The 24,079-nt window shown below is 36.4% G+C and overlaps 1 protein-coding gene across 1 annotated transcript in view; it reads left to right on the top strand.

Annotated features, from left to right (window-relative positions):
• Window positions 1–24,079, top strand: part of NEGR1 (neuronal growth regulator 1) — a 961,959-nt gene that overhangs the window by 398,081 nt on the left and 539,799 nt on the right. Inside the window, exon 2 of the mRNA XM_061121612.1 lies at window positions 10,119–10,351. Within this exon, the coding sequence (XP_060977595.1) occupies window positions 10,119–10,351 (233 nt within the window). The remainder of the gene's footprint in view (window positions 1–10,118; window positions 10,352–24,079) is intronic.

Below are 24,079 nucleotides of genomic sequence, written 5' to 3' on the forward strand. Positions count from 1 at the left end.
TCAGTCCTTCCAATGAACACCCAGGACTGATCTCCTTTAGGATGGACTGGTTGGATCTCCTTGCAGTCCAATGGACTCTCAAGTCTTCTCTAACACCACAGTTCAAAAGCATCAATTCTTCAGCCCTCAGCTTTCTTCACTGTCCAACTCTCACATCCATACATGACCACTGAAAAAACCATGGCCTTGACTAGATGGACCTTTGTTGGCAAAGTAATGTCTCTGCTTTGTAATATGCTATCTAGGTTGGTCATACCTTTCCTTCCAAGGAGTAAGCATAATGGTAGTAGTATATTATTATTGTCTACACAATAATATCGAATTGTTTCCTCCACAAGTATATTTCTCACTTAGAAATCTCTTTAAATATATTTTAAAATATAATTTTCACCATCTGTAAGGGTGAGTGCTTCACTTAATAAAAAAGATCTTGGGACAGATTACTAATTCTGTGGATTTCTCTTGTGTGTGTGTGTGTGTGTGTGTGTGTGTGTGTGTGTGTGTGTGTGTTTGTGTGTGGATTTCTCTTGACAAAGTCACACATGCCCTACACCTGCCAAGACAAAAAGATAATAAGTGTTTCTGCACCAGAGTACCGTCTGCCACAGAAGTATTAAAAGTTAACTCAAAATATCATCAATCATAATATTATATACAATATTATTTTCTGGGGAATATTGCACATTATGTAATTGTATGACTTACAAATACTTATATAAATATATGTGTATATTTATATCTATATGCTTATTCCTATCTACATCCATATCTATTATACTATCTAAGGAATAACTGGCAGGAAATACGTTAATAAGAGAACACTTTAAAAACAAAGGCAAGTGGGTGAGGAGATAGAATTTGTTCTGTTCTGTTTAATCTCTGCTTTGCTCTCCTTACCTCATTTTCGGCTTGAAACCAGGATATCAAAGCTCTTTTTGTATGCAAAATTAGCGTGGAGGTTCTATGAGCTTCTGAATTTTTTATTTTTTCTGTGTGCTTTTGAACATTCTTCTGTCAAATATAGAACTTTGTGATACAATGAAGACAGCTGTGAAGGTAGCTGGCCAATTCCTTCACAGGAATATCATTTGCACACAATTTAGCTTTGAATCCAAGGGAAATTGTACTTTTCTTTTATTAATTAGTACCTTTAATAGGAGCTTTCATTAATCAACATGTCTTGAGAAACGCTAGTCTTTTTCCATTGAGTTGAATAAATCCTGCTGTGTAGGGTGCTGGAAGCAGTGCTAAGGCTTATGTTTGGGGAACGTGTTACAGGGAATTAGAGATACGAAAGGAAAAAAAAACTCATCCTTTGGCAGTCACAGGCTTAATTTCTTAATCAACTTAAAAAAGTAAATAACCCAAATATGCTCATTTCTACTAAGCTTTCTGATGTCTACCTTTCAGATTTAATCACATAGGAGATAGTGTCACAGAGTCTATTAGGATAATTCCAACATCATTTTGTTCGAATAGCACCTCACCAAGTGGGACTTTATACCCCGCCAAATAAGAACTTGACTAATGTGTACTAATGGGTTTACTGGGTGACTCGATGGTAAAGAATCTGCCTGCCAATGAAGGAGACACAGGAGACAGGGCTTTAATCTCCAGGTTGGGAAGATTCCCTGGTGGAGGAGGAAATGACCCACTCCAGTATTATTGCCTGGAGAATTCCCATGGACAAGGGAGCCTGGCAGGAAGCAGTCCATAGTGTCTCAAAGAGTTGGACATGACTGAGCAGAGCAGCACAACACAATGCGTACTAATACCATTTATAAAGGAATTCCTTAAAAGAGTTCAGATGCAGCAACGTCAGTTTTATTAGAAAAGTATTAACTATCTTAAGTTTATGTTTAAACAATCTTGAACTATTAAATGTAAAATGAACTATTAAAGTTATTTTCTATACATTTTTCAACAACCAGATGTTTGGAACTGTGTATATAAAACATCCAGATGACTGACTAAAAATTTAAAAGTATTTGTCATGATGATTGTCTTGGTGTGAGCACAGATTATGTTGAGGAGGGTATCTTTAGAACTGCTTCACTCATGTCCCTATACAGTGGGTAGTTTAGCAGATTTTTTAAGTGGAGCAAAAAAAAAAAAAAAAAAGCTCTCAAGAAAATCCATGCCATACGCAATTAAAGGATATCTTCATTGCTAAGCAATTTTTATTCATATTATTTCATTGTCTAGACTTCAAAGGGATCTTAGATCACTAGTTGTTAAAATGTTCTATTTGAAAGTCCAGAGATGAAAAATGATCCAAGTTTGTAACCTGAGAATTGTTGCTTCATCTTTCCCCTATTAATGATTTGATCATCTTTGTTTTACCAACTTCTCCCTCACATATTAATCCCTCCGTCTGAAACAGAAGAACCCATCACCCTTGCTGCAGTCTGACTCTAAGAATGAATAGAATAGTCTATCACTGTGGTTAAGAGTACAGGCTGATCGGCTTTGTTCTAGTTACAATTTCCCAGTATCTTCATGTCTTTGTAGATAAAATGAAGATACTAGTGTCTGGCTCATAATTTATGTGAGGATTAAACAGAATATGGAAGGTAAAGTGCCTAACAAAGTGCCCAGTACATACTAAGCAGAATATTTACTGGCCTGAAGTGGTTCATCAAGTACAGAGACAAATGCTGTGGGTCTTTCTTAGTTCAAGTAGTTATGAACCGACCTCTAAGCCCCACCAACCACTTGACTCTGTTCACTCAATGCTGAGTTTAGTTCCCCACCAAACACTTGATTGCTTAGGCCTTCCTCTGTGTTTTACAACAGTTATTGTTTGTGCCACAAATATCTCTGTTTAATTACTTAGTGTAATTAAATGTAATTAATATGTAATTAAATTAAAGTGTAATTAATATGTCCATGACTTTTCTTGCCGAACCAGATTGCACTTTGGAAATTTTGATACACTTTACGATATTATTTCTTCTTCTAAAAGTATGTTAATTTTTGCCCTCATTCATCCACTCAACAAGTATTTATATTTATTGTCCATTATGTATAGGGCCTTAGAATATATAGAAGTGGCTAAATGGACAGTTCCTGGATCTTACTTTTAGCAGGGAGAGACAGAAAATAATAACCCAGTAAATAGGTGCGGCCAAGAGGAGCTACCCCACCAGGTAAGGGGCAGCAGCTGAGCTTTGCTGCAGCAGCCCTGAAGAGATAGCCCATATCCAAGGTAAGAGAAACCCAAGTAAGATGGTAGGCACTGAGATAGGGCATCAGAGAGCAGACAGACTGAAAACACAATCACAGACAACAAGCCAATCTGATCACACGGACCACAGCCTTGTCTAACTCAATGAAACTAAGCTGTGCCTGTGGGGCCACCCAAGACGGTCGGGTCATGGTAAAGAGGTCTGACAGAATGTGGTCCACTGGAGAAGGGAATGGCAAACCACTTCAGTATTCTGGCCATGAACATGAACAGTATGGCCCATGAACAGTATGCAAAGGCAAAAAGATAGGACAGTGAAAGATGAACTCCCCAGGTCGGTAGGTGCCCAATATGCTATTGGAGACCAGTGGAGAAATAACTCCAGAAAGAATGAAGGGATGGAGCCAAAGCAAAAACAACACCCAGTTGTGGATGGGACTGGTGATAGAAGCAAGGTTCAATGCTGTAAAGAGCAATACTGCGTAGGAAACTGGAATGTTAGGGCCATGAATCAAGGCAAATTCGAAGTGGTCAAACAGGAGATGAGAAGCGTGAACATCGACATTATAGGAATCAGCAAACTAAGATGGACTGGAATGGGTGAATTTAACTCAGATGACCATTATATCTACCACTGTGGGCAAGAATCTCTTAGAAGAAATGGAGCAGCCATCATAGTCAACAAAAGAGACCAAAATGCAGTACTTGGATGCAATCTCAAAAACAACAGAATGATCTCTGTTCATTTCCAAGGTAAACCATTCAATATCACGGTAATCCAAGCCTATGCCCCAACCAGGAACGCTGAAGAAGCTGAAGTTGACATTTCTATGAAGACCTACAACCTTCTAGAACTAACACCCCAGAAAGATATCCTTTTCATTATAGGGGACTGGAATGCAAAAATAGGAAGTCAAGAAACACCTGTAATAACAGGCACATTTGGCCTTGGAGTACAGTATGAAGCAGGGCAAAGGCTAATAGAGTTCTGCCAAGAGAATGCACTGGTCATAGGGAACACCCTCTTCCAACAACATAAGAGAAGACTCTACACATGGACATCACCAGATGGTTGATGCTGAAATCAGATTGATTATATTCTTTGCAGCCAAAGATGGAGAAGCTCTATACAGTCAGCAAAACCAAGACTGGGAGCTGACTGTGGCTCAGATCATGAATCTCTTATTGCCAAATTCAGACTGAAATTGAAGAAAGTGGGGAAAACCACTAGACCATTCAGATATGACCTAAATCAAATCCCTTATGATTGTACAGTGGAAGTCAGAAATAGATTTAAGGAACTAGATCTGATAGTCAGAGTGCCTGATGAACTGTGGGCAGAGGTTCCTGACATTGTACAGTAGACAGGAATCAAGACCATCCCCAAGGAAAAGAAATGCAAAAAACCAAAATGGCTGTCTGAGGAGGCCTTACAAATAGCTGTGAAAAGAAGGGAAGGGAAAAGCAAAGGAGAAAATTAAAGATATACCCATTTGAATGCAGAGTTCCAAAGAATAGCAAGGAGAGCTAAGAAAGTTTTCCTTAGCGATCAATGCAAAGAAATAGAGGAAAACAATATAATGGGAAAGACTAGAGATCTCTTCAAGAAAATTGGAAATATCAAGGGAACATTTCATGCAAAGATGGGCTCAAAAGGACAGAAATGGTATGGACCCAACAGAAGCAGAGATGTTAATAAGAGGTGGCAAGAATACACAGAAGAACTGTACAAAAAAGATCTTCACGAGCCAGATAATCATGATGGTATGATCACTCACCTAGAGCCAGCCATCCTGGAATGTGAAGTCAAGTGGGCCTTAGAAAGCATCACTATGAACAAAGCTAGTGGAGGTGATGGAATTCTAGTTGAGCTATTTCAAATCCTGAAAGATGATGCTGTTAAAGTGCTGCACTCAATATGCCAGCAAATTTGGAAAACCCAGCAGTGGCCACAGAACTGGAAAAGGTCAGTTTTAACTCCAATCCCTAAGAAAGGCAATCCCAAAGAATGCTCAAATCACCACACAAATGCATTCATCTCACACGCTAGTAAAGTAATGCTTAAAATTCTCCAAGCTAGGCTTCAGCAATATGTGAACCATGAACTTCCAGATATTCAAGCTGGTTTTAGAAAAGGCAGAGGAACCAGAGATCAAATTACCAACATCTGCTGGATCATCAAAAAAGCAGGAGAGTTCCAGAAAAACACGCATTTCTGCTTTATTAACTATGCCAAAGCCTTTGACTGTGTGGATCACAACAAAGTGTGGAAAATTCTGAAAGAGATGGGAATACCAGACCACCTGACCTGCCTCTTGAGAAACCTGTATGCAGGTCAGGGAACAACAGTTTGAACTGGACATGGGACAACAGACTGGTTTCAAATAGGAAAAGGAGTATGTCAATGCTGCATATGTCACCCTGCTTATTTAATTTATATGCAGAGTACATCATGAGAAACGCTGGGCTGGGTGAAGGACAAGCTGGAATCAAGTTTGCTGGGAGAAATATCAATAACCTCAGATATGCAGATAATACCACCCTTATGGCAGAAAGTGAAGAAGAACTAAAGAGCCTCTTGATGAAAGTGAAAGAGGAGAGTGAAAAAGTTGGCTTAAAGCTCAACATTCAGAAAACTAAGATCATGGCATCCAGTCCCATCACTTTATGGCAAATAGATGGGGAAACAGTGGAAACAGTGGCTGATTTTATTTTTCTGGGCTCCAAACTCACTGCAGATGGTGATTGCAGTCATGAAATTAAAGGATGCTTACTCCTTGGAAGGAAAATTATGACCTACCTAGATAGCATATTAAAAAGCAGAGATATTAATTTCTCAACAAAGGTCCATCTAGTCAAGGCTATGGTTTTTCCAGTGGTCATGTATGGATGGGAGAGGTGGACTATAAAGAAAGCTGACCACTGAAGAGTTAATGCCTTTCAACTGCAGTGTTGGAAGAAGACTTTTGAGAGTCCCTTGGACTACAAGGAGATCCAACCAGTCCATGCTAAAGGAAGTCAGTCCTGAATATTCATTGGAAGGACTGATGCTGAAACTGAAACTCCAGCATTCTGACCACCTGATATGAAGAACTGACTCATTGCTGGGAAAGATTGAAGGCAGGAAGAGAAGGGGATGACAGAGCATGAGATGGTTGAATGGCATCACTAACTGAATGGACATGAGTTTGAGTAAGCTCTGGGAGTTGGTGATGGACAGGGAAGCTTGGCCATGCTGCAGTCCATGGGGTCGCAAAGAGTTGGACATGACTGAGTGACTGAACTGAGTCACCATCTGCAGCGATTTTGGAGCCTAGAAAATAAAATCTGTCACTATTCCCATTGTTTTCCCATCTATTTGCCATGAAGTGATGGGACCAGATGCCATGATCTTAGTTTTTTGTATGTTGGGTTTTAAGCCAGGTTTTTCACTCTCCTCTCCCATTTTCATCAAGAGGTTCTTTACTTTCTCTTTGTTTTCTGCCATAAGGGTGGTGTCATCTGTCTATCTGAAGTTATTGATATTTCTCCAAGCAGCCTTGATTCCAGGAATTGTTGATGATTTGGTTTAAATTCTGAAGTTCATTCTGTTTGTTGTGGGGAGAATGGTGTCAATGGCAGAAGCCAGAAACCTTCAGATAATTATAATAATCCATTATAAGAACCATTTAATTACTATATTTTCTCTTCCTAATCTTCATGATGGCAAGTCATGAATGTAATTTATCCTACTTGCTGAATTATAAATTCTGCATGAGTCAGGATTCCAACAGATTATATCTTTAGATCACTAGAGTTCTTCAACCAAAGGGAAAAAAAAAGTTTGGTGTCTAAAGAGTACAAAACTTAATTTTCACCACTTCTGTCCTTCTTGTGCCCTCCCATTACCCTCTGTCATACCCTAAACTCTTTTTTTCTTTCCAGAATTTCTTCTTAATAGAGCATACACATATCAAGCAGCATTTCTTTGTATAAATGGAAAAAAATAAGATGGATGTGGAGAACAAAGAGGAGCGAGATAGGAGACATATATGTATATGCCTATGTAATACATTTTACATGATCATCTTATAGTTGACCTTCAGTTCAGTTCAGTTGCTGAGTCATGTCTGACTCTTTGCGACCCCATGGACCGCAGCACACCAGGCTTCCCTGTCCATCACCAACTCATGGCGCTTATTAAAACTCATGTCCATTGAGTTGGTGATGACATCCAAACATCTCATATTCTTATAGTCTCTGTAAATATCTAATAATTTTATAAAATAGAAAGTCATGCCTAAGTGTTGCTGTTCCCAATTTGTTAAATTCCATATATGTCAATTTGAGGTATTTAAGTTCTACCTCAGTGATCTGACATAGTTCTACACAAATCCAAGGAAATGATACACCAGCTTTCTTCCCATGAGTCTCATTAAAGGGTCTTCCTAATATATGTTTTGAAAAATTTTGGATTGGAGTCAATAAAATTTATGTACTATAATTATCTTAGCCAAGGAGACATAAAGGATCCTTTTTTTTTTTCATGTTTTTCTCATTGAAGAAGTTAGAATTTATTCTTATATGAATATCCCTGACATGCCACAGCAGAGGAGCAGTGCTTATACTATGAGTAAGAATTATAACTCTGATCAGTTCTATGAAACCTCTAATATCTAAATACCAGTTACTTTTTGTAGTCTTCTTGATACCCCCACCCCCAAATAAAGGTAAAACTGCTGCTGTCTCTAGGGAAAGGAAAATACCAGACGGAGTGTTCTAAATCAGACTTTCATGGTAAAATATCCATTAATAATTAATTTTCTGCTTCCTTTAGAATAGGACAGGTTAAGCAGTTGGTCACATTCAGTAAATAAGAAATTACTTGCAATAATTTCTGCAACATTCTAATCATCTTCCCATATTTGAAATCTATTTTAAAAGCCTTTGATCTTCATTACAGTGAAAAGGACATTGAATGTGAAGATACAAGACTTGATTGCAAATTCAACTTTGCCACCCACTAACAATGTGGCTTGGACAAGTCATTTAACCCCAAAATTCTATTTATATTCTGACGATGAATTGAGCATAGCAATCTATACCTCCCAGTGTTGTTAGGAACACTACATATGATAAAGTTTGAAGGCCACAAATGCAAAGGCCACACAATAAACACTTGGTGAACCCACATATTAAATGTAGACATTGGAATTATCACAATCCTAGTAGAGATAGTCCCATGTTCTACTCATACCAGTACACGTGTGATCTTGTGAAATGAAAACTCTCCCCTGTAGCTTCTTTCAGCATATTATTAAGAATGACAATACACTATAATTATTTAATTATGTCATTAAAATGGGTTTTATTTTCTTCATTAAATACATCAGGAAAAGCTTTTCAATTAACAGTGACCTTTATGACTTCTACTAGTTTGCATTCTGTAGATGGTGAAGCTGACTGCAAAGTAGATTCAGCAATGTATCTTGTTTCTTATTTTTTCACCCACTGATTAGTTTGATACAGTTGGCAGTAGTCTACCCTGTTGCTTTCAACTTGCAATTTTGTACCAGTCTCAAAATGCTGCCTTCAATCCCCTAAGGTGTTCTGTAGAGATACTGTCAAACCATTTCCTTGTCTGTGTATTTTGATTCTGTAGCTGTGCTTTGTACTCATTTGAGAGAACCAGTCTTTAATTTGTACCACAGTGTTTTCAAGATAAATTTAAAATTCCAGGCCTCAGCAAAAATCACTGATACGTGACCACAGCCTTCTGTTTCAAATCTTAGCATGCCTGATGTCTGGTGGATGCAAAGCTATATTTTTGAATTTTGTTACAGAATTACAACTCTGAATAAATGACTTCAGATTTAGCCTTAAAATCTACTAATAGCCATCATGCTTGCTATTATCACTTAGGTCTAGTATACCTTTTCAATTTTATCTCTCATCCCTCCTAGCCTATATTCCAGGCTTTCTACTTGCTTGAAATGCTTGGTTCTCCTCTCTCACCTTTCCCTGGTATTATCCACATATTGCACCTCTGTCTAGAACATCACATCTTCCACTATTCATCTCCTTATCTTGGGCATTGTCTATACTCGCAACAACCTTTCTATGTCAAGCACCCCTCTTTTGTTTCTCATGTGTCTTGCATCTGATTTAATAAAAGTATTCTTTCTGTGCTTTATTCATTGGTTGACTTAATTAGTAATTGGTTGATTTAATTAGTTGTCTTCCTTAGTAGACTAAAAGTTTTGGAGAGCAAAGGCAATGTCCCTTGAATAGTAGGTGCTCTGTAAGTATTGTTGGATAAAATAATGCTTTCTGGAAAAACTATTGATCAGTTTATTGAAAAGATGGCAAGAATTTACTACTAAAAGTATTATATTAGCCTTGCTATATTTAATTGCAGCAGGAATATTATTAGTAAAATGCAGTTTATAGTTTCGGTGTACAAGTCTACTGCTCTGCAAATGCAGATAATTTTAAAAATAAACATAAAAAAACAAAAAAAAATAAACTTATATATGGTACCATTTTGTGTTTTATACATCTGGTACAGTATATACAGAAATGGATTAGGTTAAATCAGGCTAGCTAATGAACATATGCTACTTCTTATAATTTCAAAGAAAGAAATGTGTTTTAATGTTGAAATTGTTATTTGAACTAATTTAACCTTATTTAAGTTTACTTGTCCTCCAGACTGAATAAAAGAAGATTTTGACTGGCTTTGATTTAAATTAAACATACTGTGTGAAGGTATTGTTTCATATTTGTTTTGAGGATGAAAAATGTACCAGTGTGTTCATGTCTCCTGTGTTTATGTCTGATGTTTGCATTTGCAGCAGTGCCATAATTCAGCATATGGAAATACACTCAGAACAAAGATAATGTCTCTCATTTTCATTTTGATTAATAATGTTCTATCTCTGGTAATTTGCAGGTGTTATTTGGAAGATGGAGCTTCAAAGGGTGCCTGGCTCAATCGGTCAAGTATTATTTTTGCGGGAGGTGATAAGTGGTCAGTGGATCCTCGGGTTTCAATTTCAACATTGAATAAAAGGGACTACAGCCTCCAGATACAGAATGTAGACGTGACAGATGATGGCCCGTACACGTGTTCTGTTCAGACTCAACATACACCAAGAACAATGCAGGTGCATCTAACTGTGCAAGGTACTCATTTCCATATCTGCTATATTGTGAAGGTCTATGCTTAGAAATATTTGGTATTTAGATATCAGAATGACTGAGAGGTAACTGACAATGTTGAAAGATATGTTGTCACTGTTTTCAGGGATTTATGTTCTTAGATTCCATTAAGTATAATGGCTATTATAGGCATACAAATCCCTACTTACCGAGGTAAAAAATTATCCATTAACACCACATTATGATTCTTTTGTATACGATTCATTTTGTTTCTTCCTATGAGTCACCCCTTCAATAAATTTTTGAGAATACATGATTGATACATTACAATAAATTTTTGATAACCTGTGATGGCTACATTAAAATATTAGAACTTTTTGCAATATGAATAGTAACTTTTTAAAAGTAATCCTCAAGCTTTCCAACACTTTGTCTCAATTCAGCTTCTTTTTACTTTGATTCAAGTTGCAATGAAGAGAAGCACCCTTCTAGAATTTCTTTAATTAAATATAGAGTAATTGAAAAAATATGGTTCACAATGTTTTATTTTTGATTTACATCCAGTAGATCATAAATCATAGCTAACTTACAATCTCCAAATATAAACAGAATCAGCAAATTATTTTCTTTAGCTTGCATGCTAAAATGTAAGAGCATATTTACCCTCAACACATTACTTTTCATGGAAAATGTAATTAAAATGCTAGTAAAATTAAAAATGTATATTTTTGCCCTTTTGCATTGTTTCTTTGTGCCATATAGATTAATCATGTGCTGGGTGCATAAAAATAGAATACTATGGAACTGAAAATGATATCGCAGTATTTCTAAGTAAAACTAATAACAAATTATATGATAATATAGTGCCAGTGAATGCCTGTTTTACTCCTATCAGAAAAGCTGAATGAGCAAGTTACTGGTATTATTTTTTAGTTTACCCTTCAAAAATCAACAGTAAATATTTAAGTTACATGGCTTACATTCAGAAAAGATTGTTATTCTACAACTTTACTATTTTATCACATAAGGGTAAAAGTGGATTCAAGCACAGCTTCAGTTATTAGTAAATAGTTCAACTTTGTGATGATTAAACTTATCAAACAATTAGCTTTAACAAGAAAATTATACACTGAAGGGTAAGTCAGTGAATTTCCTCAGTGGTTTTTCTTATTACAGATCATTGAAGACTTTTTGGTGTTTTTTTTTATTTAAAAGCATATGAGAAAATAAAATTTTCACCAAAGTCAATTTGTATCCAAAAATTATCTGGATATTCCAGAGGGCAGTGGTTTTTCCAGTTTCCAAAAATGACATGAAGTTACAAGTCAAAGGCACATTTCTTCAGTTATCCACACCCATTCCTGTTCTCTTGTTTTGTTCAGTGCCTTTTGACTTGAGTTTCTAGTTCAAACACTATAAAAAATAATTTATAATATGAGGGAAAGTACACTTTGACAGTAATATTTGAATCACTTAAGATATAGATATTTTACTTCTTGTGTATTTAAATGATATATTTCTGAACACTAAAAAATCTCTCCTTCCTTTTCTTCATTCTCTCTTATCCCATATTAGGCCCACATTTTGACCAGACTATACATATGTATGTTCTGGTTGCAAAATTTATATTTATATATATATATATACATGTATATGCCCTGCTAATACAAATGCTCAATTTTCATAGAATTTCTTCATAATTTTACATTACATATATTGTTCAGTAGTATTGAAATTGTTACATGCCTTATTTCAGCACTATTTTTTGCTGGCCATTGTAAACTTTTGAGCACTATTTTAGGAGGAGCATTTTACAAACGCACTTACTGAATTTTTATCACTGTATTTTGTTCCTCTAGAAGAATAAAATTAGTGTTACTGTTTTGACATATGTGGTTGGGTCAAATTAAAAGCTAATAATTTTACAGTATTTATGAACCTAATTACTTATTAGAAGTTGATTGACATGTGGGCAGTTTTCCAATTACATTAATAAAGTTCAAGGAACAAATTAATAGGCTTGTCAGTCAATTTCAAGAACTAAATAAATGTCACAAAAAGTCAAACCCTACTTAAACTACATTTCTTCACTGTAAACAGAAATAAACTGATGTGCACATCTCTTCAGTCTCTAAATTTGTTAGGTTGTCTGATACTCAGATGTATTTGGATAGTTTTAAAGTGTATGCTCTTTGCCTAATAATATGTCAAGCCTTGGGTGACCAAGGTAAGGAAATGTTAACAAGTAAGAGAAGGCTATTTGTTAATCACTGATGTCAAACACACCTTGGCTGGTAAAAACAAAGCTCATCTTTAATTGTTGAAGCTATGTACTCAAGGGAGCTATTTTTTAAAAGTCATTTTAGAAAGGGGAAAATAAAAAGGATATCTTGTCAACACAGACTGTGCATGGGATATTTGTTGGTATTATTGTTTTCTCAGAGATTTTAATATCAATAAATGGAATAATGGGGGAGAAAAGACACTGGAACAGGAGTTGGAAAACCTGGATTCCAAACGTATAATTGCTCTTGAAAGACTCTCTAAACTTTAGTTTTCTCATTTGAAGAAAGTGGACTCAGATCAGAAAATCTTGAGGTCAATCCTAATCCAAACCAAAAAGACAAATAACAGGGGAAAAAATCCACTGTGGTTATTTGCTTTTGATTTGAAAGAAAAATAGTTATTTAAGTTAAAAAAATGAAAAACAAAACATAACACAATGTATAACACTTGTATTGAGAACTATGCAAAGTAATTTTTACATAGTAGCACCTTCTAGTACTTATTCTACTAAGTATATTTTATCTCGGACTTCCCTGATGGCTCAGATGGCAAAGAATCTGCCTGCAATGCAGGAGACCCAGGTTCAATCCCTGGGTTGGAAAGATCCCCTGGAGAAGGTAATGGCAACCCACTCATGGATTCTTGCCTGGGGAATCCCATGGACAGAGGAACCTGGTGGGGTCTCATAGAGTCAGACACGACTGAGTGACTAACACTTTCACTTTAGTGCTTTAGTTATCTCCATGTTTTCTTTCACAAACTGAGGTATGTATGTATGTATGTATCTATGTATGTATGTACTCATGGAATTTGAAGAATGTGGTATATTGGAGTTTTGCTTCATAGAGATGGAAACTGGCTGATAGATGTAGTAAGAAAATAAATTTTTCATTGTCCATATTTAATGCGATTAAATCAAGTTACCTATTTGTCCAGCATTTCAAACCATTTGGTATAGCATTGACTAACAGCAGTCTTTATTGTTCATGAGTATAGAATATATATGACTTGAATACTTATTATGAAGGGAGATCTCTATCATAATACTGTCATGATAACATAAAATTTAAATGTTCAAACATTTAAAAATTCAAATATAGAACACAGTTAGTGTTAGTTGCTCAATCATGTCCAACTCTTTCCCACCGCATAGACTGCAGCCCGCCTGGTTCCTCTGTCCATGGAATTCTCCAGGCAAGAATACAGCAGTGGGTCGCCATGCCCTCCTCCAGGGGATCTTCTGACCCAGGGATCAAACCCAAGTCTCTTGCACTGTGGTTGGATTTATTACTTTCTGAGCCACCAGGGAAACCCATATAACACAATGGTTTCTACTAAAGTCAGCATCTAGAATCTAGGTTGTATACAGCCCAAAATAAGGCACCTAAAGATATTGTGTAACACGTGAATATATATACAACAGTTCCAGCCAACACCCTGACTGCTGCCTTGTGAGACTCTGAGCAGTTAAAACATTCTAGGATAGAAATGGAAATAACAAATGTGTATTGTTTTAAGACACACACGCATTCACACACACAGAGTATATGGAACATTTATCATTCAACCTGTGCCCTTTAAGGGAGATATACTCTAGGTTTTCTCTAGGCAGAGTAGAAGGAGTTTTGACCAGCACTCAAACATGTAAGCAAAATAATGTCTCACAGAACTGGAAAAGGTCAGTTTTAATTCCAGTCCTAAAGAAGGACAATGTCAAAGAATGTTCAAACTGTTGTACAATTGCACACATTTCACATGCTAATAATGTTTTGCTCAAAATCCTTCAATCTTGGCTTCAACAGTATGTGAACTGAAAACTTCAGATGTACAAGCTGGATTTAGAAAAGGCAGAGGTACCAGAGATCAAATTGCCATTATCTGTTGGATCATAGAAAAAGCAAGGGAATTCCAGAAAAAAAAAAAAAAAATCTACTCTGCTTCTCTGTCTACACTAAAGCCTTTGACTGTGTGGATCACAACAATCTATTGAAAAATTCATAAAGAGATGGGAATACCAGACCACCTTACCCATCTCCTGAGAAACCTGTATGCAGGTCAAGAAGCAGCACTTAGAACCAGACACAGAATAACTGACTGGTTCAAAATTGGAAAAGGAGTACAACGCTGTATATTGTCACCCTGAATTTTTAATTTATATGCAGAGTAAATCATGTGAAATGCTTGGCTGGTTGAATCACAAGCTGGAATCAAGACTGAGGGGAGAAATATCAGCAACTTCAGATATGCAGATGATACCATGCTAATGGCAGAAAGTGAAGAGGAACTAAAGAGCCTCTTGATGGGGTGAGAGAGGAGAGTGAGAACATTGGATTAGAACACAATATTCAAAAAACTAAGATCGTAGCATCCAGTCCCCTCACTTTCTGGCAAATAGATGAGGAAACAGTGGAAATGGTGACAGACTTTATTTTCTTGTACTCCAAAATCACTGCAGATGGTGACTGCAGCCATGAAATTGAAAGACATTTGCTCCTTGGAAGGAAAGCTGTGACAAACCTAGACAGCATATTAAAATGCAGAGACATCACTTTGCCAACAAAGGTCTGTATAGTCAAAGCTATGATTTTTCTAGTAGTCATGTACAGGTGTGAGAGTTGGACCATAAAAAAGGCTGAGTGCCAAAGAACTAATGCTTTTGCATTGCAGTGCTGGAGAAGACTCTTGAGAATCCCTTGGATTGCAAGGAGATCAAATTAGTCAATCCTAAAGAAATCAACTCTGAATATTCATTGGAAGGACCGATGCTGAAGCTCTAATACTTTGGCCACTTGATTTGAAGAGCTGATTCATTGGAAGAGACCCTGATGCTGGGAAATATTGAAAGCAAAAGGAGAGGGGAGCAGCAGAGAATGAGATGGTTGGACAGTATCACATACTCAGTCGTCATGAACTTGAGCAAACTCCAGGAGCGAGAGACAGGGAAGCCTGGCGTGTTGCAGTTCATGGGGTCACAAAAAGTCAGACATGAGTTAGAGACTGAAGAGAGGAAAGATTAAGTTCTACCTGGAGCAGCAATGACTGATGACTCATTAAAGCAGGGGTTATAAAATCTTCTGTCTTCTGTCCAGTTAGATAACTGATGCACCATTTTGGCTCTAGAGCAGCTGAAGTCACTGAACAGCATCCACCACAGCTCAAATTCTTGCTCTGTTCAATCTTCCCTTTTCTTTCTTCACCAGCAATTTAGTACAAGAATACTCTCTAATGTATATCCTAGTTGTAAATTCCATCCTCTTTCAACTCAAAGATCTTTAACTATGACCATGTTAGATCCTTGCCTCTAGCTTAGTCATTGTTGAAAGAAAATCTTTATAATGTCAAAAGACAGCACATTCAAATATTATTTATTATTAGCACTCTATTTTATACTGGATTGGAATTAAAAATGGCTTATAAAAAGTATTTAGTACACCAAGGTGAATAGGATAAATCAGAAACAAAAGATAAGGTAAGAAGAGTAGGATATAATTATATATGAGGTTGAATCATAAAATTTGTGCTATGATTTCTTTATATATTTTAGGCCTTGGTAAAAATTTTAGTTCTAAGAATTTTAACACCCAACACAGAAAGAGAAGCAAGATCAGTTAGAGTTCCTCTGGTGAAATCCAAAACTAGTACCCATACACAAAGGTAAAGAAGAGACCTGGGAAAGAGGCAGACCAGTTCAGATTGAGACCAGTTGAGGTTGGTAGGGGGCAGCTTTAAAAAGTGAGAAAACTTACATATGAGGCTAGTCTTGAGTGATCATAAGATGAGTGGACCTCCATACATACTTGGAAGAATCTTAAAAGTTTATATTGAGCCCTTAAGAGAGTTCAGGCATGTTTTCAGTCTAGACGGTCCTAAAAAACACATTGCTTTCTTAAGGTTGAGTCCTTGAAATGGCTGCTAGTAGTGCAAACAGTGAGCAGAACTGACGGGAGAGGGAGAAGAGTCTCCGATTGCCTGAGTCCAGCTCTAGGGTCAGCCTGTTGTCATGTCCTTTCCATAACCTCCTCCAACTGTCAACATGTGGAATATTATATCCCCATGACTTATTTATTTTAGAGCTGAAAATTTACTTTTTAATCCCAGTCACTTGTTTTGCCTTTCTCTTCCCAACCACCAACCTGTTCTCTGAATTTACAAGCTCATTTTTGGGGTTTTTTTGTTTGTTTGTTTTTATGGGGAAAATAATCTCCAAAAAATGACCTTAGTTTTTAAATAGGATCTATAGCTTTATTTCATCAATTTGAAACAGAGGTAAATTTATAAGACCACCTTATATGTGATAATATATATGTATATATACATATATCATTTGCTTATGAGAAAATATTAATCATTTACTCTCCAAAATTATGTTATGAGTGGTATCATATAATTGAGATCACAGTTACAGGGTTAGGTGTGTACATACTCATTCTCATTCCCTCTGTAAGGAATTACTACCTATTCTACCATAAATCATTTTTTTGTTTACCCCAATTCATTCGTGCATGCTCACTCATGTCTGACTCTTTGTGACCTCATGGACTGTAGCCTGCCAGGCTCCTTTCTCCATAAGGTTGCCCCATGAACTGGAGTGAGTTGCCTTTTCCTCCTCCAGGGGATCTTCCCAACCATGAATCAAGCTCATGAATTCTACATCTCTTGTATTGCAGATGAGATTTTTACCACTGAACCACCAGGGAATATGTTACCCCAATTCACATTATGGTAAAGATCCTGTGGAAGGCAAAATGCACTAAATTAATGCAGACTAGTCAATACCTGAATACCAACCACTGGCTCAAAGTTCAGTTATAAGAAAAATGATATAAATAAAGTTGTATTAGTTCTTATAGATTTTTTCCCACAGTGATTTACTAGTAACAGTGGAACCTTACCTAAACTTCCCCCATTTTTATATTTTATGTTGGTCTAAAATATACAGATTTTCAATTTAGAAAGAAAATCATTTGTAAGCATTTTGGAGCTTATGCCCCATTAGTTAACAGGATTGTCATATTTCCCAAGGGTTTTGTCCAATGGAAATGTCAGGGGAGTGTGTAATTTCCTCGGTCTGTCTTGTCACAAGAAAAATTTGAAGCAATGGATGTTAAAGCCCTCGGCGTGTCACTACTCTTGGACAGACTGTGTCTCAGCTCTCAGACAGATCAGTGTTACAGCTCCATGTTACAGCTCAGTTTTATTTAGAAAATAAAGGAAAACACATCCTCGAGTGTGAGGGCATGCCAATCCAAAAGACACAAAAGAACAGAGAGAGCCCTGGCCCTTTGGCTCATCCTTTATATGTTTTTCCTCCTGTCTCCTGGGCCTGCCCTATGTAAATTGGGCTAGCCAGGGGTACAGTTTCTTCTACCTGAGGTCCTCACTTTGGCCCTAGGACCTTCCTTTGTTCTATTTTTGCAGGCTTTCCCCTTCCTTATCTTTTAGCCACCGCCATTCTGGACTCCTTTTTCCTATTCTAACTACCTAACAGAAACATTTACTCTGTTAATATGTTAATATATAAGGTAGTAATAGTAGCTACTGGTGGCACTAGTGGTAAAAGAACCTGTCTGCCAATGCAGGAAACATAATGAGACTGTGGTTCCATCCCTGGGTTGGGAAGATCCCCTGAGGAGGGCATGGCAAACCCACTCTAGTATTCTTGCCTAGGGAAGCCCATGAACGGAGGAGCCTGAGGGGTTGCAGGCCCTGGGGTCCGAAAGAGTTGGACACAACTGAGGTGACTTAGCATGCCACACTATAAGATATTAAGTAGTATTGATATCCAGAAAGATAATGGTTTGGGGTCTAAAGATTTTAGAAAAAATATGCCTAATCTGTGAAAATGAGAAAAACAAATCCTTCAGACATCATTTGTGATCTAGACTTCAGCAAAATATTCACTCAAATGTACCCGCACAGAAAAGCTCAGGTCTACTCATATGGACTTTATATGAGCTAGACCTTTGAAAGCAGTAAAATCTTGCATACACTTTTAAAATTCATGCACTTTTCAGGTAGACTGTTTCACTTTTCTTTTCAGATATTTCAGTCTGGCTAGAAATGCTATGGTACCTGGCAGTGCATATCAGGCCAGCTTCCAGAAAATCATAACTTCATTTTATTTGTGAGTGTATTGATATTGAATAGGTTATTGATGTAGCTACTAAGGTTCATAAGAAATAAGATTCATTGAACTAATTTTTAGTGAAATTTTTATTTGAATATTGGTACTTCTTCCAGAATAAACATTTTTATCTCTTCTAAATATTCGTTTTCTTTTATAGTCTTTAGAAAAAAATATTGGCCATGCCTTTTCTGCAGTTGAGGTAAAAACAGTAGCAGAAAGAGATGGTAGATCTCAATAAATAGTACTTTTCTTTGAAAAAAAAATTATCTCTTTAAGTGTAGTGGTCATATATTCCTAACCAAAAGTTAGTATATAGTTATATTTATACATATATATATTGTTTAATATAAAAGCTTGTATTAAAATCACATTATTGATCAAAACTGTGCAAAAATCCAAAATTCTACATGGAGGAAATGAGTAATTTGGTAATATTTTCTTATAAACTTTCAATATGTTGTCATTAGTAAATGAGAGAAATGAGAAAGAGCGAAAATAAATATTGATAGATATTTCATGCTATTGCCTGAACTATGCCTTTTTTCTATAGAAGGAATTTTATGAAAACTACTGCTAAATTTTGTGATTTGGTAACAGTAAGGGGAACAGTGTCAAAATTTAAATTAGCATCTTTGTTACTAGTAAATTGTGCCAACAAGGAAGGTTCTACTCCAGTACGTCTGATCTACTCATGATTTGGATAATTTTTTGGGAGGGTGTAGAAGTGGGACAAGAAAAGCAAAGAGTTTTACAGTTTGCAGTCAGCGTTGTTGGGGAGCAATTCTGGCTTTGTCCTTCTCTTCTAAGCTTTAAGTTTTAAATCATTTTGGCAAATATTAACTAAAAGGATACCTGAGAATGGGGTGTGTTGAAGAGGAACAAATTTTATCACTCATTTTGATATTGAGTAAAGCCATATTTCCAGTTTTGGTAATAAAGAGTTCAAAATGCAATTTGAAACTATTTTAAAATAGATAACCCTTTAAGCAAGATTTGCTGCCCATTGAAAATCCCTTCAGAGATTGATGGATAGTCATTCTGCTTCTTGAAGCACATAGTTTGATAAGTATCTGAAGTCCTAGACTGATCATATTTTTATTTTTTTGGTATTAATTGTTTGGTTTTGTGTTATAATTAAGAACAGTTACATTTGTTGCCTATCTTGGTATCTTTATTTTTCCCTAAAAAAAAATAAACAACTGTGTAAATAATACATGTCAAATCCCAATGCAGTATACACCATCAGTATGAAAATCTCTCTATAAATAAAAGATTACCAAGCTTTAGCTAGTCCACTTATTTTGAGAAACCCTGCAAATAATATCTTAGTCTGGTGAAATAATTTGTGTTCTCCTAGGACAATTATTGCAATAGGACAGTTATTGCAATAGGATTTGACCTATGAAATAAATTTACTGTTTTCTTCTCCAAGTTATGTGTATAGTCAAGAAATTACTACAAAGACAATTAGGGTTTTGCTGTTTTTATTAACTACATTCTGAATGAAATGACACTTGTAACCTTTATGATGGATAAAGACAAAAATTTAGCAGAGGAGAAATTTTGAATCTGCTAATGATATTGCTTATCATATGATTTGTAGCAGAACAATAAGAATTAATTATGTATATTGTCAAGAGTTAAAGAGACACAATTAAGACTAATGGTAAAGTTCAATGTGCAGAATACGAGTCACTCTGTGATCTGATGCCTCTCTGACCTGTACCACAAGTCACTCTGTGTCCTGACCTGCACCACTTCCCTCCCATTCCTTCAGCAGTCCTTTCGTTACCTAGTAAGAGCAGAAGATAGATACAGGAAAGGTGGCTCATGTGTCTGAACTAAGCTGTCAGATGTTCTAACCCACATTAAGAGTGCATGCGTGCTCAGTCGTGTCCACCTCTTTGCCACCCTAGGACTGTAACCTGCCAGGCTTCTCTCCAGCAAGAATACTGGAGTGGGTTGCCGTTTCTTCCTCCAGGGGCTCTTTCCAACCCAGGGACTGAACCAGTTATCTCCTGTGTCTCTTGCATTGCAGGCAGATTCTTTACTGCTGAGCCACTGAGGAAGCCAGTTTGCATCTAGACCAATGGTTCTTAAGCATTTTGCAGTCATTGACCCATTTTAAAATTTGCAGACCTGGTCTCTAGAAAAATGTACATACCCTCTACATTTTATAGACTTCTGTGAGCAAAATGCTCGTGGAATCACTAAATTTGCCCAAATAAGAACCTCAGTTACTCTTTGTGGGTGAGGACTGAGTCTTAATCCCTTTTGACTCCCAAACATCCAGAACAGTTCCTGACAAATATTAGGGACTCAGCAGAAATGTATTGGTTGTATATGTGTATGTACTTCTTTCTCCCTGCCTTCATGCTAATCACTTTGCTTAAGCTGTGATTTAATGTATTGATGCTATCTTTAGGGCATAACACCAAGAATGCTGACATAACAGGAAAATTTTTAAATTAAAAGGATTAGTTAGACATTTATGACTTAGGTTGCTTATTTTTATTCCAGGTCATAGCATCCTTATCCTCTGCTAATCCCCATGTTTTTGCAAATGCAGAATAGTGATTGCATGTTGCAGTGAAAATATATTTAAATTGGATAGCAGTATTTTACTATATATATATATATATATGTATATATATATATATATATATACACACACATATATATATATTCTCTTAGCAATGTTATTTTGAGAATACTAATACACTTTGTATGGGACAAAGTCATTACTAATATTGTAGGCAAAGGTTCCTAATGCCAAACAGAAGTAAGAGGCTATCATTTTAAAGGGTTAAGAATACCACTATTAGAATTTCCTCTCGGGTATTTCACTTATTCTTTCAGATTTTGATTTGAGCAAGTGAATGTGAAGATGTGTTTTAAAACAGCATGTTGAAGATTTGAGGAAGAACTTTTTGTCAGTGCAGAGCTAACATATGTATACTCTTTTACTAGACTTAGGACCTTACCTTTTAAAGGTAGTCTATTTTAAAAAGACATCTAGGATTAAGTCAGTTTAATTTTTTTTTTTTTTTTAGATCCCTTGGGCAGTTCACTTTAGTTCAATACCTCCAAGGTACAAATAACTTTGCTAAAAATTGCACATGTATCCTTCTTTGTGTAAGCAGAATAACAGTCCCCAAAGATGACCATGACTCAAAGGAGAACTAAGATTACAAAGCAGCTGACCTTAAAATAGGGACATTATTTTAGATTATCCAGATGGACCCAAGGATATCACATAAGTACTTAAAAGTGAAAAAGGGAGGCAGAAGAAGAGAATCAAATGGAGATATGACTGTGGAAGTGGGTCACAGTGATGGAATGTAAGAAATACTCAACCACCCTTTCTGGCTTTAAAGACAGAGGAAGGGGATTGTGAGCAAATAAATATGAGGACCCTCTGGAGGCTGGAAGATGAAAGGAAATGGATTGCCTATTAGAGACTCCAGGAAAAAACAATTCTACCAACACCTCAGTTTTCACTAAGAGAGATTTATATTGGACATCTAACCTATAATTATTGGATAAATTAGTGTTGTTTTAAACCACTCTGTGGTAATTTGCTTTGGCAGCAAATAGGAATCTAATACACACACACTCAAAATTAGAAAATACTTTCATATCTATCTAGAACAGGGTTTCCCAACCTTGGCACTGTTAACATTTTGAATCATATAATGAATGTGTGTGTGTGTGGTAGAGGAAAAGAAATTTTCTGTATATTGTGAGACATTTAGGAGCATCCTTGGCTGCCTGACTGCTATGTATTGAATGTCTGTGTCCTGCCCAAATTCATATGTTGAACCCTAGGGCCAACATTATGGCATTAAGAAAGGGGCTTTTGGAAGGTGCTTAGGTCACAAGCATGAAGCCCTCAAAAATGGGATTAGTGTTTTTATAAAAGAAACCCTAAAGAAATCTCTCCCCCTTTCCACCATATGAGGTTACAGTGAAGAGACAGTTATCTAGGAAGTGAGGTTTCATCAGACACCAAATCTGCCAATGTCATGCTTTTGGATGTTTAAGTCTATGAGAAATGATCATTTCCTGTTTGTAAGCCACTCTGTTTATGATAGTTTCTGATGGCAGCCTGAATGGACCTATACACTGGCCTCAACACCTAAGACATAGTAGCATGCCCTAGTTGTGACACTCCAAAGTATCTCTAGATATTAGCAAACATTTGCTGGGGTAAAAAATCACCCCAGGTTGAGAACCACTTGACTAGTAGAAAAGATGTATACAAGTTTTAATTATCCATTGTGTGGCAGGTTGTAACAAGTTCCATGAACGTAGGGATCTTATCTCTGACAGCCCTACTCAGTGATTACAATAAGGGCTGTCATGTAAGTTGAGCTAAAATAAATATTTAATAAATGATAGAATGAATGAGTGAAGGCCCCTAAGAATACAAGTTAGCCAATAATCAGACAAAATTCTTCTCATGTTTCTCATTCAGTATTATTTAGGATATATCTCCCTTTGAAACTAGTTAAAACCAATATTCTCCTAAGTAGTCTAGTGTGGTTTATGCATTGGATTGACCTCAGATGATGTTCAGCTCTGATACTTACAAAATATATGAAGTTGGTTCTAAGTGTCACCGTCTTTTTAAGACTCAATTTCATTCGCTGAGAAGTAAAAAGTAATATCCAACTCTTTGGATGACTGGGAAAATTAAAATAAATTAGACATATAAGAAATTTCTCAGATTATCTGACTCAAGTAGATATTCAAAAGGCTTTACCTTCTTTTTCCAGTGAGCTAATAATGTACAGATACATTCTGTCCTCTTTTTATCCTTTCTATTGGGATATAATTGAGATTGTTCTCATTGATTTCAAGTGACTTTTATTTAAGAATTAGACAATGAAGTTATTCTGTAAAACATTTGTAAAATTAATTACTCTCCCTTTCTGTGAAGAAAATCTATGAAAAGATATAATAAATTTATACCAATGCAGGGTTTTGGGTTATAGTAATTAGGGGGAAAAAAAAAAGTGTACTAAGAAAAAAAAATACTACCTAATATGAAAGGAAAGATGATAGTAACAGTCATTTTTCCCTATTTGGTCTCAAAGCTATTCTTTGTAACTCTTTTGTTATGTTTTGTATCATGGGACTGGCTGACCAACCCGGCCTCCATGGGTGTGTTCCCAAGCTTCTTTGTTTTCTGGCAGGATTCATCCAGTGGAAGACACTGGCAAGAAATGAGACAGAAGAAAGGGAGAAGGCAGACTATTTTGCTGTCTCATCGCCCCATGCCTTTTTCCTTGACTCCAGCTCATGCCAGATAGTCCTCTGCTGTGGATCTAGCTCCC

Source organism: Dama dama, chromosome 20, assembly GCF_033118175.1.
Source record: "Dama dama isolate Ldn47 chromosome 20, ASM3311817v1, whole genome shotgun sequence".
NCBI lineage: Eukaryota > Metazoa > Chordata > Mammalia > Artiodactyla > Cervidae > Dama > Dama dama.